Source organism: Gymnoscopelus braueri, assembly GCF_963280865.1.
Source record: "Gymnoscopelus braueri genome assembly, chromosome: 18".
NCBI classification, from domain to species: Eukaryota; Metazoa; Chordata; class Actinopteri; order Myctophiformes; family Myctophidae; genus Gymnoscopelus; species Gymnoscopelus braueri.
The window spans coordinates 8,473,178-8,488,702 of record NC_137618.1 but is presented as its reverse complement, the minus strand read 5'-3'; the positions used below and the strand labels follow the sequence as shown (position 1 = coordinate 8,488,702).

The 15,525-nt window shown below is 46.6% G+C and overlaps 2 protein-coding genes across 3 annotated transcripts in view; both read left to right on the top strand.

Annotated features, from left to right (window-relative positions):
• Positions 1-15,525, top strand: part of LOC308073539 (titin-like) — a 248,000-nt gene that overhangs the window by 50,376 nt on the left and 182,099 nt on the right. Inside the window, exon 40 of one of the 2 annotated variants that reach the window (XM_080412477.1) lies at positions 10,608-14,381. In XM_080412477.1, coding sequence (XP_080268603.1) covers positions 10,608-14,381 — 3,774 coding nt within the window. Of the gene's footprint in view, positions 1-10,607; positions 14,382-15,525 lie in introns of those variants that run through there. The other variant, XM_080412476.1, reaches the window with a different exon arrangement.
• Positions 60-8,299, top strand: LOC308073540 (uncharacterized protein). Its single transcript, XM_080412478.1, has 2 exons — positions 60-83; positions 234-8,299. Exon 2 carries the CDS (start codon positions 389-391, stop codon positions 7,169-7,171), a length of 6,783 nt encoding a protein of 2,260 aa, XP_080268604.1. The 5' UTR covers positions 60-83; positions 234-388; the 3' UTR covers positions 7,172-8,299.

Here is a 15,525-nt window from a genome sequence, read left to right as displayed (position 1 = left end):
AAATTTCCACAGAAGAAGGATCAAAACCTCCAGCAGGTTTCTTATAAAACGAATCAAGTCTTGCGTTTATTCGAACAAATATGGTGAGTGACACTGTTATTTTCTATGGCTTTTTTTGTCTTGCAGCATGCATTTTAATATTTCCATTAATGATTCATTCAAATTCCTTTTGCCTTTCTCTTTGAACGCCCTGTGGCTGTGTTGTACTGACTGTGTCTCGTTTCTGTTCGCAGACGTGTTTTACAGTAAAGAGAGCAGATCGGACGTCACCAGAAACCGGCAGCTCCGAGGAGCCTTCTCAGACACCGAAGACTGCTTGGATCACGGGCTGGTTTCAGCCAATCGTTGCGAAAGCAGGACATCCTCTGTCACGTCATGGACAGAAAACATGAAACCCTCATTCACTAAAAAACTTAAATTCCAGTCGGTGCTGGAGGGGGACCCAGCAACACTCAAGTGTAAGCTGGTGGCCTCTCCCCCGCCAACTATACTGTGGTTCCATAATAACAAGCAAATTAATAATAAAGAACGCAGGCGTAGGATCTGTACCGAGAGCAAAATGCACATGCACACCAGCAGCCTGATTATTGACTGTATTATAGAGAAGGACTCGGGTAGTTACAAGGTTATGGCCTTCAACACAGAAGGTTCTGCCGACACGACAGCATCACTGCTAGTGTCACTGAGAGAAGAGCAGTCTGCTAATTACCTGAGCTTTGTCAAGCGCACGGCCAGTGCTCATGAAAGCATAGACTCCATGGTGGAGCAGAGGAAGGAGAGGAAGATCAGGGTGGATCTCAGGTGTGTCGGCTCTCCGTTTGATAAAATGACGAAGGTCCACCAGGGCAGGTCCAGATCTAAGAATTCACTTGTGCGTAGTGTGCTCTTTAGGACCAACTCGCCGTCCAAAGAGAGAGACTCTGAAACTGAGAAACCACAAAAGCGAGAGAGACTGGAAACTGCCTCAGAGCGGGGCCGGTCTCCTCCCCCGATGTTTGAGCGGGCTGAGCGTGAGCGGTTTAATGACAGGATGAGTGATATATACTGTGACAGGCGGACTGGCGGCAGGTTCAGTGACAAATTCAGTGACAGGTGTAGTGACAGATACAGCGACAGGTTTAGTGACACCGAGAGCCTTCACAACGAGGTGAGAGCTAAACTCACCACGCTGCAGAAGGCTGTCAAACACAAGAAGAGGATGTCCGTCTCAACCATGTCCTCCTCTGAGTTTGACCTGGAGTCAGTAGCCAGTGAGTCCAGCTATGCAGACTATGTAGACAGGCTGAGGGTCAAGCCCGCCTCTCTGTCTGATGTGCCTACCTTCAACCGACCCTTTGACCAGGGAGATGGTCGTAGGGAGGGTCATGGTAGGAGCTCAGGTCCTCCGTCCCAGAGTGGATCTCAGAGTGGAGAGTCGGCCCAGCGTCGCGCCAGGCACTCGTTTGAACCCCAGTCGAGAAATCGGGCCATTCGGTTGATGAAAGGGGAGCTGGATGATACTGTGTCGCCTCGGCAGAGAGAGAGGCTGTTTGGTAAAATGTATTCAGAGACTGCAGCAGAGTCGCAGGTAGACGTGGCAGCAGATGAGCTTCATCGTGAGGTCACTAAGGTTAAGATGGAGGGTGCAGAGATGGAAGTGGGTCAGACTGAAGTGGTGTACACAGAGTCCACTGAATACACTGAGAAAAGAGAATCTGTTGGTATGGTGTTGGCTGGGGAGAAATCACCTAGACTGAAGCCATATAGATCGAAGAACGGGAGGATGCTTAGCGATCCAAACACAGAAGAGGTTAAAGTGAGTGATGAAGATGAGCCTGCAGAGAAGAGTCTGGACGAAGCTGCCATGGAGTGTGAGGAGAAACTCCTCGCTCTTCGCATCCGGAAATGGCAGCACGGTATGCGGATGTCACAGGACGAGACATTTGAACCTGAAACTGATCTCCCCTTGCCAGTAGAGCCACCGTACATCGAGCATGAGGAAGTGGTAGAGAAAATAACTGCTGTAGAAGTAGAGGCTTCAGTCCCTTCCTTCCAGAAATCCCCCAGAATTAGATATAGGTCATCAGAACCTGAAGCATTGCCACTGACTAGATCACCACGGATGAAATCAAGAGCAGAAGAAGTAGAGGCTGTCTCCTCTTCACAGGTTCAGACATCTCAGGGTATGGAAAGCATCTCAGCTGAGAAATCCCCTAGAATGAGAAGCAGGTCATCAGACATCGAAGCTGAAGCACCTGCCATTGTAGCCCAGAAATCACCTAGAATGAAACCATTATTTGAAAAGACAAGAGAGGAGCGTGAGCTCCAGCTGTCTATGGAAAACATCTCTGAGTTGAAGGCTGAGACAGAGCAGTTTATCAGTGAAGAGGAGGCCCTGGCACAGAGGATTATGAAATGGCAGCACGATGTTCAGACTGAACAGGAACAGGCTGTGGAGGTTGAGTCAGACTGGGTGGAACCTTCTCCGGATAGATCATCCAAAGAGAAGTTCCTCCTCAGTCAGTCAGTTCCTGCAGGGTTCCAGGATGAGCAGGATGAGCATCTAAGGTGGCCGCCAGCCCAGGAGCTGGCCACAGAGGGCCGTGAGACCAGACTGCAGACAGACAGCGAGTACTTTGTCAGTGAGGAGGAGGCATTGGCTCAGCGCCTCCTGAATTGGCAAGAGGACGTTTTAGAACAAGAAGAGGTGGTTGAACTGGAGCCGGAATGGGCTCTAGATCAACAAGAACACCCAAAATCTACTGCTGGCTTGGCTCATGTTGATGTGGCTGGTCGTACTATTAGAGGGCGCTCTCCAGGTATTCCTGTTGAGAGCTTTGAATTCGCTCAGGCTGACACTAGCCATCGTAAATTGCCCAGAGAGGCGTCACCAGCGAGGAGGCGTTCACCAAGCTCACAGGAGAGCCTGGAGAGAGCAGAGAGGAGGAACAGGGAGGAGCATGCTATGACTGCAGATAAAAGCAGCAGTCAGCTTTTCCAAGCTGAGGTAAAAGTAGAGCGAAAAGGAGGGGAAGAAAGGGAAGCGTCAGGCGAGGGTGTTCAGATGAGACAGAATGTGAGGGGAGATGAGAGAAGGAGCAGAGAAGAGATGATGATGAATAGGAGTGCACACATAATAGATGAGCACCTTGAATTTGGAATGGCAAGGAAGTCAGCACAGGAGAGCAAGAAAATAACAACAGGTGATAAAACAGCGATAGACTCTCGTCCAACGTTTGTGAAAGAAATTTCACCACTTAAAGTAAAGATCGGCGAGATGTCCGAGTTTATCTGCCACTTCCATGGCGACCCTAAGCCAACGGTCACCTGGCTCAAAGATGGTCACCCACTAGCCCACAACCCAGATTATGATATCATGAACAAATCTAATGAATCAAAGCTCACAGTCTATTACCCCACCACAGACCACGAGGGAACATTTGACTGTGCCATCACCAACAAACATGGTAAAGCCATCTGCAGTGCCACTTTGGAGATCTGTGATGAGAAACTGCTGAGAACCTCAGGGGGCACCCAGCAGAAGGTAATAGTGACAGAGGACACAGCGGCAAGTCAGGAATGTGTGGAGAGGATGGTGGATGAGGAGCTTGGGTACTACATGGACACGGGGAAAGCCACACTCCATGTGCCCGAGGCGGTCATTCGCAAACCCGGCCGCTCCGATGACTCCTACGACTCCTCCCCTGTGGAGATCAGAGTCACAGCTCCCACACCTGTCCCTGAAATGGCAGAAGAAGGTGGCAGGGATAGGGCTCCAATCGTTGTTGAAGATAATATCTCGGATGTGCCTGGTGATGAGGCCGCATCTCAGACTGTAAAACACAAGTTTACGTTTTCCTTTGATGTTGTTGGGGAGGCCCCTCAGGTGGTCACTGAGTTAGAGAACATCAGCTGCCCAGAGGGTGAGACTGCTGAGTTGGAATGTGTAGTTGCGGGAGAACCGAGACCGGATGTTGTATGGTATCATGATGATGTTCGCCTTAAGAGTCCCTCTGGACAATACAGAGTTGAGGAGCATGACAGAAGTTACAGGTTATACATTGATAACTTCACATATATCAACGCTGGGGTTTATAAATGTGTTGCCAGGAATAAGCTGGGAGAGGTTGCGAGCGTCGCCGATGTATCTTTCCAAATTGCTGAGCCTGTTCAGTTTTCAGAGGGTGGAGTAGCATTAGAAGGTGACAATTTTGTCGCTTCACCTGCTGGTATAACAGGAAGTGTCAGGAAAACAGCTGCATCTAGCAGTTCACAGAGTACAGGACAGGGGCTGGCCAAAGTGTCAAAAACCAAACCAGGTTTGTCCAGAGAACCTGCAGCTATATCTGGCTGCGGTCTGCAGTCGTCCGCTGCTGTAATCAAAGTTTCTCAGATCAAACAGGCATTTGAGTCAGACTCGCCCGTGGCATTCACGTCCTCTCCTCCCCCAGAGGAGCAGAGGAAGGAGTTTGTATTCCCTGAGGAGTTTATCCCAGCAGTGGCCAGTACCACTGAACAGCAGGAAGGGATAACTACTGAGCTAGGGAAAGGCAGTGATATAATTCCTGCTCCTGAGAATTTCCAGCCCCTACAGTTTGTAGGGGAAGTGCAGGAGTCACCAGAGCTGGTCAGACCTCGGGCTCTGCTGCCTGAGAAACCTGCACATATCGAGGCAGGTTTATTAGAGGAGATGGCGAGAGAGGATGCTGTTCGTACATTTGAAAAAACCAGCAGCTTCATACCTTTCCAGTGTGAGAGAGCCCCAGCAGCAAAGCGCTCTACTGGTGCTGCACTTCCAGTCAGTGGGGTAGTTAAGCCTAAAGTAAGTGCTGAGAAACAGAAAACATCGGTCAGATCTGGTCTGTTTCGCAGTGAGGCTAAAGACATCAGTGAGGACGTGACTGGTCTTATTGAGGAGCTTGAGGGGACAGACCAAGTTAAATATGTGAGTGAAGGGGCTTCATATGTCAGTGAGGAGCTTGACAGTGGTGTCTTCCTCAGCATGCCAGACTCCCAGGTTGACATCACAGAGGTTGAGGCTAGTGCTATGGCTGAGGAACACATGGAGGAGGTCCCTCCAGTGAGACCTGTGGTTGATAATCCCAAAGCTGAAAGCACATCCCGGCAATTTGGTTTGGCGGCTGACTATGTTGCAGCACAGGAACCCCAGAAGGTGCCTTTATCCAAACAAGACAGTAGTGATTTAGACTCAATCTCAAGTGAGGTGGGGGCAGAGGCTGGTGTCAACTCTATGGAGGTAGAGGAAGTCACATTCAATGCTGTGTATGACTTCTACAACCCTCCGACTGACTGGAGCAGGCCACTGTCACCTGAGTCTGAGATGTCTATTGAGATTGGCAGCACCTTTAGTGAGGAGATAGCAGAGGTAGCTGACAGGTTCTATACTCCTGCCACCTCCACTGAGATCTCGCAGCCAATCGCAGAGTCCTTCCACAGACCTGCCTCTGACAGCCCTGGTCATTTTGCAACCCCCCAAGAGTTCCCCTTCTCTCCTGTAGGGCACAAGCGAGCCTCTACAGATGACTCGAGTGAGAGGTTCTTTTCTCCAGCTCAGTACCTGAGGTCCCCTTCTGATGAGACCACTCCTTCTCTCCTAACTTTGGACGAGAGTAGGATCCTCACTGAGGGCAGGGGGTCTGCTCTAGGCCTGGGTGAGAAAGTGCAGGGTATCCCTCCTGCCTTCCTTAAACCTCTCACCAAGAAGAGGGTGTTTGAAAATGAGTCCTTGACTTTCTACGCTGAGGTGTTTGGCCTCCCGTCTCCTGAGGTGAGATGGTTCCGGAACAAAACCCAGCTGGTAGCAGATGACAGGGTGAGAATGAGCAGAGATGGTGACAACATCAGACTGACCATTCACTCTGTCACAAAAGCAGACCAGGGCGAGTACATCTGTGAGGCTGTGAACTACGTAGGCGAAGCCAGGAGTGTTGCCTTAGTTGTAGTTGTATCCTCGGAGGTGAGGTTCATGCCCCCTCCACCTGCTGTCACTCACCAGCATGTGATGGAGTTTGATGTTGAGGAGAACGAGAACGACTCGAGATCTCCGTCACCACAGGAGATCCTGCTGGAGGTAGAGCTAGACGAAAAGGATGTGAAAGAGTTTGAGAGGCAGGTAAAAATCATCACCAGTCCTGAGTACACTGCTGATAAAAAGAGTATGATCATATCCTTGGACGTCTTACCTAGTATGTATGAGGAGGGATTTGTGGACTTTGTTACTCAGGAGAATGATGACCTTCAAATTGCTTTCGAGGTCACAGAGATGCCCCCGAGGTTCATCAACCCGATCTGCGACATGGAATCCCCAGAGACCACCACAGTAATGTTTGAATGTTCTCTGATGGGAATGCCGTCGCCCATTGTCTCCTGGTTCAAAGGCGACAAGAAAATCCCACACGATAACAAGAAATACATCCACTCCTCCGACGGAGACAACCACTTCCTTAAGATCCGAAAAGTCGCATCTCAGGACAGCGGGGTGTACACGTGTAGGGCCATTAATGTGGTAGGGGAGACCCTGTGTCGAGCCTCCCTCCAGGTGTTGAGCACGAAATCTTACTCAGGGAAGACCAGAGGCAGAGAGCTGACTGCAGTCTCTCTGGGCAGTGCAAAGGTCCAGCCTCAGAAGTTTGACATGATGGTCGGTAACACGTCGTTTGACGGTGAGCTTGCGTCAGAGATCGAGCTTGAGTTTGAGTTTCAGCATGAAGCAGATGAGTCCCAGAGATCAGTCAGGCTGGTAGCTAACACCGATCACCAAACGAGCGAACTGGGAGAGAAATACGTTAGCATCAACTTTGACGTTTTTGCAGACCCGGCAAAAGACGACAAGATAGAGTTCAAGGGGAAGTCGTCTGACATGTGTAGCTTCCACTTCCAGGTGACAGAGACCCCTGTTAAATGTATCATCCCACTGACTAACGTTACGGCGGCAGTCGGGACGCCGGTAATTCTCCAGTGTCTATTTAGCGGTAAGCCCAGTCCCACTGCCGAGTGGTTTAAAGACGGAGACGCTGTCACAGACAGCAGGTGTATCATACAGGAGAAAGCCGCCGGTCATTTCAATCTGCTCATAACTAACGTTACACAGAGTGATGCTGGGGAGTACATGTGTGTTATCCAAAACCTGTCTGGTTCCATTGAAACCTGTGCTCTGTTGAAGGTCTTCTAAACCCTTAAACCATAGCGTCCCTATTCTGGGGCATGTCAGAATAGGCAAATATTTGGCGAAAATAGACGATCTACAAAAACGCTTTGGAACACAACGTGCTGTGAGCTTGCAGATTGCCTATTTTCGGCAAAGGTATTTAATATAGAGGTCACAGATCAACTAAGTATATAGGGTTTGAGTTGGAAAGTTCTCATTCATGTGGGTGAACCTGGGGTGTAAAATGAAGGTTGTAGTGTTTATATGGTCAAATAATAAAAACATTTGTTTCATTTATTTTTTCTTTTAGTTAAATCAGTCTTCTGATGAGAGGTTTATCAAAGTTTATATTTACACCACTGTCTAAATGTTTTCATTTTGGTATAAAGAGGATGTCCGTTCTAAATTAGTTTTTCAAAACAACAGAGATATTAATAAAACAATTAGTTTTGGTAACACTTTGCATTAAGCTATCCCTCACAAAGTACAGTACAACTGAAAACATTCTGTTGCTTCATGTTGGTCAGATATAAACATGTTTTATTGCTGCACAATGATGCAGATACAGTAGCTTATAGGAAAGCGTTACCAACCTCTTTTATCATCTGTTAGCATTTTGGGACATAACTGTAAAACTCAACATATAGATATCGTAGCCAATCTTGATGAATTGTCTAATACGTATCAATTAAAAAATACATTGTGTGTTATTTTAGGTTTATTTTTGTTTCTTTAAAACAATCATCAGATTGAAAGCAAATTGAAAGCTAATTAATATTCATCAAATTTGTCTCAAGTCAAAGTAAGCCACAAGAAAATATTTTATTACGTGGGAAGTTAGATAACTTGAATAAATTGTTGGTGCGGTGAAATGATTCCATAGTATTTATTGGAAATGTGCGTTGTTAGAGGTTTTGACTGACTGTGAAACTTTTTTTTTTCTTCTTTTGAAACAAGTTGTGTTGTAAATATGTCATTTTAGTGAGTTCATTAGAAATCAGTTGAGTTCATCACGAAATTTCTAGTTGGCCATAAACAGCAATAAAGAGAGAGAGAAAACATCATTATTTGTACAGAAATCACTGTTTTTTTCTCAGAGTTTATATGATTTTATGCTGTAAGTATAAATAAAGGAGATGGTGTAAAGATGAAGACTGTGTATGTTTTTAGTTTGTTGGTGTCTGCTGGTTATTGGAACACAAATGCACAGCATGTATTATGTAGTCAGTGGAGTCAGCACTAGTGTTGGGATCCGGAACGGATTTGGAACCTTTTCCGGAACTGGTTTATCAAACTGTCAGAGCTGGTACATGTGGACTTCACGTCTGCTATACAATTATAATACCGGTGTTTCTCAAACGTTTTAATTTCAAGGACCACCATAACTCTGAGAGTGTACAAGTGGAACCAAATGGACCCGTAAGGGTACGTTTCGTTCCATTTGTACGCACTCTGAGTTACAAACCTGTAGGGGTCAATTTGGAACCTCCTCAAGTAACTTTGAGAACCACTACAACATATATGTATGCATTACTTTAAGTATGATTGATTTTGTGTTAAAAAATATAGGAATCATTAAAGGGAACCGTTAAGGAATTGGACCGTTAATAGGGAATCGTTAAGGCATCGGAATTGTTCAAATAAAAGGTTCCCAACCCTAGTCTGGCACCAATCACAGTACATCATTTATGGGACTCTATTTAAAGCTGCAATCTGTGCATTCAGTATCCTATGAGATTCAAACCGGGCTCTCCCAAACATCTACTCTTAAGAGGAATCCCACACTTGTCCAGATATATTGGGCTTATGAGCTTCAGTCAGTACTGCTTGTCAACCAGTAGGTGTTCTACCCAACACCAGGTGTCATTTAGTCTCAATGGAAGAGTATGGAGACCACCTCCAACCACTGCAGATGTACTAGTTATATTGTATTAACATACTCTACCATACAGATGTACGGTACTAGTTATACAGTTAGTTAATACACTCTACCGTACATATTGGTTAATATGTTTTATTCATTAAAATAAGTCCCAGATTGCAGCTTTAAGCATAAAAAAGTTGTGTAAAATCTTGAATGGTTCTTTAGTTAGTCTTTGGTGATTGCCACTGGTTGCATTTCGCTGGACATAACAAAAACAAATGGACAACAGGAGAGCCAACAATATAAATATGTATCTTCTACATTGGTTCTGGATTGGAACAGTGGTTCTCAACCATGGTCCTTGAAGGGATTCCAGGTGGTCCCCAGCTAAATGATGATCTTTAACTCTTGAGAGCGTAAAATGTAACCAAATGGACCCTTATAGGTCCATTTGGTTTCATTTTACTCTCTCAAGAGTTAAATTCCTCTCAAATCTCAAATAAATAATGGACCTTGATATGAAAAGGGTTGAAAACCACTGGTTTAGAACATTATATTTCATTAAAATGGTTGTTGCAGAGTAGCCAGTATGGTCTTTTTGTTATGCTAATTCATAATCCGTCACATGACAATGTCGCCCTCCGTAAAGGACAGATCTTCAAGCCAAAACAATGTGCCACAATGCGACACATTGATAGCTTGAAGATCTGTTCTTTTCGGTAAGTGGCAACACTGTGCGACGGATTATCAATTGACCTTTACTTAATGGTGGCATGAAACCAAGATTCTTCAGCCCTCAAGCTGTCTGTCATAAAAAAGAAAATAGTAGTAATAGAAAAGCAAGTAATAAACTATTGGTAACATTTGCTATGCATCATATGTCTATGATGCATTTTAAACATACTTAGAATGCTTTATAATCTGCCCATAACACTGTTTAATTATAGTTATAAGCTCTCACAGATACTCAAAATGATTTATAACAATAATCATAACACAATATAAAGAATTTCATAATGACTTATATGGTCATTCAGGTATTATAATTGTCTCTATAATCTTGCATCGATAGATAATCTTGCCTATAATATATTTGTATAAAACAACCACATAAAGTGACTTATTATTACAGTATTTTGGATTTTAACAGTGATTATGATGCATTATTAGAGTGATTATACAGCATTATAAAATTGCTCACAACTTGTAATCATACACTGTTATAAGCATGCTACAATGCATTTATACTTGACCTTATAAGTCATTACAAAATGCCTTATAATGTGCTATGATTATTGTATAAAGCATTATGAGTATTTATGAGTGCTTTTAACTATAATTATACAGTGTTATAAGCAGAAGTATTTTTAGACATGGGATACACAGCAAGTGTTACCAAGAATTTAAATGGTATATCACATCAGTAGTTGTCCATCCATACACAAGTATGATAAAAATACACACTTTGGTTTGAAAAGGATCTTATCCAAAGCCTTGTTCATATTCATTCCTTTTTTCCCACAGTGAACTTTGACCTGGCTAGGTTTCTTGTTCCCGATATGATTATGAACCTTGCTCATTATTATTTCCTGACAGAGCGTTCTAGCACCACCATCACCACCGTGGAGGAACGAGAAGAAACCTACTATACCGGAATACAGCTTCCACAAAAAACTAAGACACTTGAACTCGAGCCAGAATCCAAACGTTTCTCTAGCTCTTTAGAGAAGAAAAAAGAAAAGCCAGTTTTCCTCTCCCAACTCTCTCCAGCAGCCGCGACTGATGGAGAGACGGCTAGGTTTACTGTCACACTGTCTGGGTTCCCTAAACCCACCGTTCAGTGGTTCCACAACGGAAAAGTCATCCAGAGCTCCTCAGTTTACAAACTGATAGAGGAGAGAGAGGAGTACACACTGATAATAACCCAGGTAACAAAACAGTATGAGGGAGAGTACTCGTGTACGGCCACTAACCGGTTCGGACAGACAACCTGTACTACGTACCTTGAGGTGAAACAGAAGGACATTGCCCGGGCAGAGAAATGGGTAGAGAAGATGTTCAAGGGTCAGCCCCCTAGTTTCACAGTTCAGATCAACTCTGTGCGATGCTCGGAGGGAGGCGACGTGTCTTTTAAGTACAAAGCCACCGGCGACCCAGTCCCTGTGGTGCACTGGTGTAAGGGGGCGTTTCAGATTCAGCCCAGTAGGAAGTGTGTCATTGTGGCCAACGCTGACGGCTCTGGCTGCCTCAATATGCAGGCTGTCAAGCAGGACGACAGCGGCGTCTACTCGTGCAAGGCTTCCAACCAGTTTGGACAGGCGTCTTGCAGCGCCGAGCTGGTCGTGTTCAGGGAGACGGTGTCTGTGTCCCGGCAACAGGAACAGCGCAAAACGGTTCAGACGAAAGGTTATAAAGTCTCAGTGACGGAGCAAGCCACTGAATCCCGTTTGTACCAGGTGAGCCTTCCAGGTCAGGACAGGTCAGACCAGATGGTCTACACCATCGGTACTGAGGACAGGCAGGTTATTCCCAGTGAACAGGTGGGAGCTCTTAGAGAGCTGGATATCTCAGCTGCTACTCTACACAGAGAGCAGGTCACACACCAGGCTGCAGTGCTGCAGTCTCATGAGGTGGAGGAGAGGGTGTCTACGGCTCCCACCCATCCGCCTCAGGCTTCAGCCGTTCCCTTGAAACAGCTTCACGCGGCTGCCTTTACATCCTCTGTACAGGAGAGGCAGGACCTCACAGAGCAACACTGTGAGCGCATCCAGAGTCCTGAGGTCATTCAGCTCCAGGCTGCTAGGGAGAAGAGGTCACAGGTGATGTCGGCTGTAGCCGAGGAGCTCACCCCTCTTTCTACTGTTAGCACAGGGCCTCCCACTGACAGGAGGTCCAGCAAGGTGCAGCCAACGTCAGAACCTAAACATCTAGTCAGCGGACATCAGGTGGAATCCCGGCTGTCTATGCTGAAAGAACAGTCACATGAAATCCCCAAACCACACGAGGAGAAGAGCTATAAAGTCACAGAGGGAGTTAAGATCTTATACTCAGCCCAGTCGACAGAGCAGCGGCTGCTCGCTGAGGGTCACACCACAGTGATAGATAGTGCACATTCTGCTGTCAAGTCCTCAACAGGCAAAGAGCCACCCAGACCTATTATGGCTTCAGTTAGTGAGTCCAAACATGCTTTATCTAAGGAGACCAAGTTCTCCATGGAAAGGCCTGGTCAGGAGACAGCCCAGCTGTCTAAGGATAGAGTGATGAGGTCAGCTCTTACAGCTGAGGAGAAGCAAACTCTCCAAGCCGAGCAGACCCAGCACCTGCCCAGTCTGGACAGTGCTTTGTCCATTCAGTCACAGGTGGAGGGAGAACAGTTGTTACACCTGCAGGTGATCACAGATCAGGACCTTCTCCCATCGGAGACAAGGTTCACCTGTGAGAAACCGGTGCCAGAGAAGGCAGGTGCCAGGAAAAGTCCCACTCTGTTGCACACTGTCACCCAGGATGAGCAGAAGACAGTCGTGTGTGAGGACACATCAGAGTTTGAGGCCAAAGCCAGTACTATGACCATACAGCCACAGAAAGAGACCGCGACTCCACTACATCTCCACTCAACACAGCCAGTGCAGACATTACCCAAAGAGGGCATTCTTGTTATTGAGAAGCCTGACCAGCAGGTGGCAGCACAGAAACAGGAAAAGGCCAGGAGACATGCAGCCACGTCAGAGGAGAGACTTGAGCTCACAGCAGATTATCACAAACATTTAGACGTGACTGTGACGGGAGTTCAGTCCCAGCTTAGAACAGAGCCCAGGCCTCAGAACGTTCTCCACGTCTCCTCTCAGCCCATGCAGCTCCCGAAGGAGACTCCCTTTGCCAGCGACGCTAAACAGCAGCGTGCTTTAGTTCAGAAAGAGGAGCGCTGGAATGTGATCCACGTCACCAGCGTAGCAGATAGCCAGGCCTTGGAAGAAGGTCATACCGAGGGCCTAACAGCCGTAGACAGATTTACCTGTCAGACAGCCGTTGAGCCCAAAGTCCCCACAGAGCAAGTGCAGATAGAGGAGAAGGAAATCTCTACGGAGAGCAGTGTGCCTCTGCCGGCAGCGGAGCAGGACTTTGCTGTGCAGATCCAGGAGGGTCAGTCAGTCAGACAGTCGATACTGATGGACGAAAAACGAGTTCTGAGGGGCGAGCTCTCTCAGGAGATTGTTAAGTCAGAGTCAACTAAAGTTAGTGTCACCACACAGCCTAAGCTGTCCATGATGGCCTCAGAGTCCAAAGAAAGCACAGCACTTCCCAAAGAGATGACTTTTGTGATTCAGATTCCCAAAGCATCCAGTGTGAATATCAAACGTCAGCTGAAAGATGCCCTGCAGTCTGCTGTGGCCCGCGACCAGCCTCTGTTACTGGCTGATGTTGTCGGGAGGTTAGAGGCAGCTCAGATACAGGAAGTCAAGGTTCAGAAAGAGCCCAAATGTTCTGTGTTTACATACCTCATCACAACAGCGGGTGCCCCCTTGGAAATCACCCTGGCTTTTGAGGGAAAATACCCCCAGATGGCTGACCTCAGGACTGAACTGCAGGCAGCTCTCCATGCTATAGTTTACCAGGAGCAGCATGTTCTCACGTCAGAACAGCCTGGCACCATGCAGATAGACAAGCCTCAGAAAGCACAGGTCAGCTCAGCCCGCTCCAAAGAAGTAGCAGAGAGCGCAGTGGACTTCACTGCCGTCAAGATTCAAGCCGCCGCTCTCAAAACGCAATCTAAAATGTCTCTTGAATCCGTCACAGCCGAACAACGGCTTGTTGTGCAGGAATCCAAGGAGCAGACAGACTTTTCCCAAGTGGTCAAAGTGTCTTCAGAATCCCACATGGAGTTCCAGCAGTCAGTGCAGGTCTCCAGGCAGGAGGTTAGGTCTGTGTCGGCGAAAGGCCGCGCGAGAGACGTAGGAGCCGCTGACATCACCACCGCCCTCCCCCCTGCGCCTGTCCCCACAGAGCAGTCTGTGGACATTAGTGTCCAGAGGGAACACAGGGAGGAGTCGTTCAAACAGGTGATGACAGTGGCCAGACCAGAACAGAGAGAATACCCCGTTGTAGTCACCTCTCTGGAGGACGTATCCATTGAGGAGGACAGTAAGATGACCCTCAGCACAACCATTAAGCATGTCACCCAGGTGAACTGGTTTTTCAACGGACAATTGGTGAAATCTGGCAAAGAGTTCAAGTGTTCTACAGATCACGACACATACACACTAACAATCAACAAAGTTGTCAAGGAGAAACATCAAGGAGAATATGTCTGTGAGGCTGAGAATGAAGTGGGCAAGACGACAACAACCTCGACACTCACTGTGGTCTCCAGAGGTTTGAATAATGGGCCTTCTAAAATTATCTTGTCATCATTCATCATTCTAAAGCCCGATTTATACTTTGTTGTATCATGGTGTCGCGAAAATAGCCGATCTGTATGTGCGCTTATTGATTGGCTGTTTTCGGTCCGCACCACTGTATGACAGAGCATAAATTAGGCAATTATCTTCACTTTGGAACTAATACTGTAAGTCACGTATCGAGGATCTGTTGTGTCCTTGAGACAACAGGTTTCCCCTCGGTGTCATTTCACAGCACAGCATGAGTTCCCTGGCAGGTCACTTCCTACAGCACTAACTCACTATGTGAACCTCATCCGCACCACTGCAGGGTCTCCAGCCTGTAGGCCAGGAAAATCAGGAGTCAAACCAAATGCTTAACTGTCTCCAAGAGCTAAGCATCTGGCTAATAAGACTGTCATGACACTGGCCTACAGGCTCCATTTCATTTCATGTTCTTTTCACGGTCACTATACCATGAAAACTTGTGTTTTTATTTTCCATCCATGAAATGTCACTCTTGGTCCATTCACTTCACTGGGTTGCATTGGTTTGCATGCCTCCAGCATTTCAATCTGTCATGGTGTCATCTTTTCCCTCCAGCCTGAACCTATCCCCATGTTATTTGTCTAGAGCAGGGGGTCCCAAACTTTTCCATGCCAAGGACCCCCAAATTGCCTCAGCCTCTGGCTGCGGCCTCCCTATTGCAAAATGCCTTAAAAATGAAATCACAACAACAAAAACAACAAATAGCGAATATAGCCGATCTACAAGCTCACAATGCATCGGATCATGACACGTTGTGTGCTTGCTATTTTGGCTATTATTTCATGTTTGAAAACAGAAGCCAGGTTGAAATTGGTTAACTGGCAAAATAATCGTATTAATTACATTTTAATTTAAATGTATATAAATATACACACATGGCAAAATGGCTGCCGTGCAATGGCCAATGGGGCTGGTGTTCTTGCTGTCTTTTAGCCATTTTACCCCACCATCTTTCTCCTCCACAGTCACTCCTGGAATGTCTCCCACCATTGTTGTCACATTCCACCATCCCTGCTCCTGTATCTCATTATACATGAAAAAAAAACGATATCTTCTCCCACTTCAATACTAACTTGACCTTTTTTACTTCC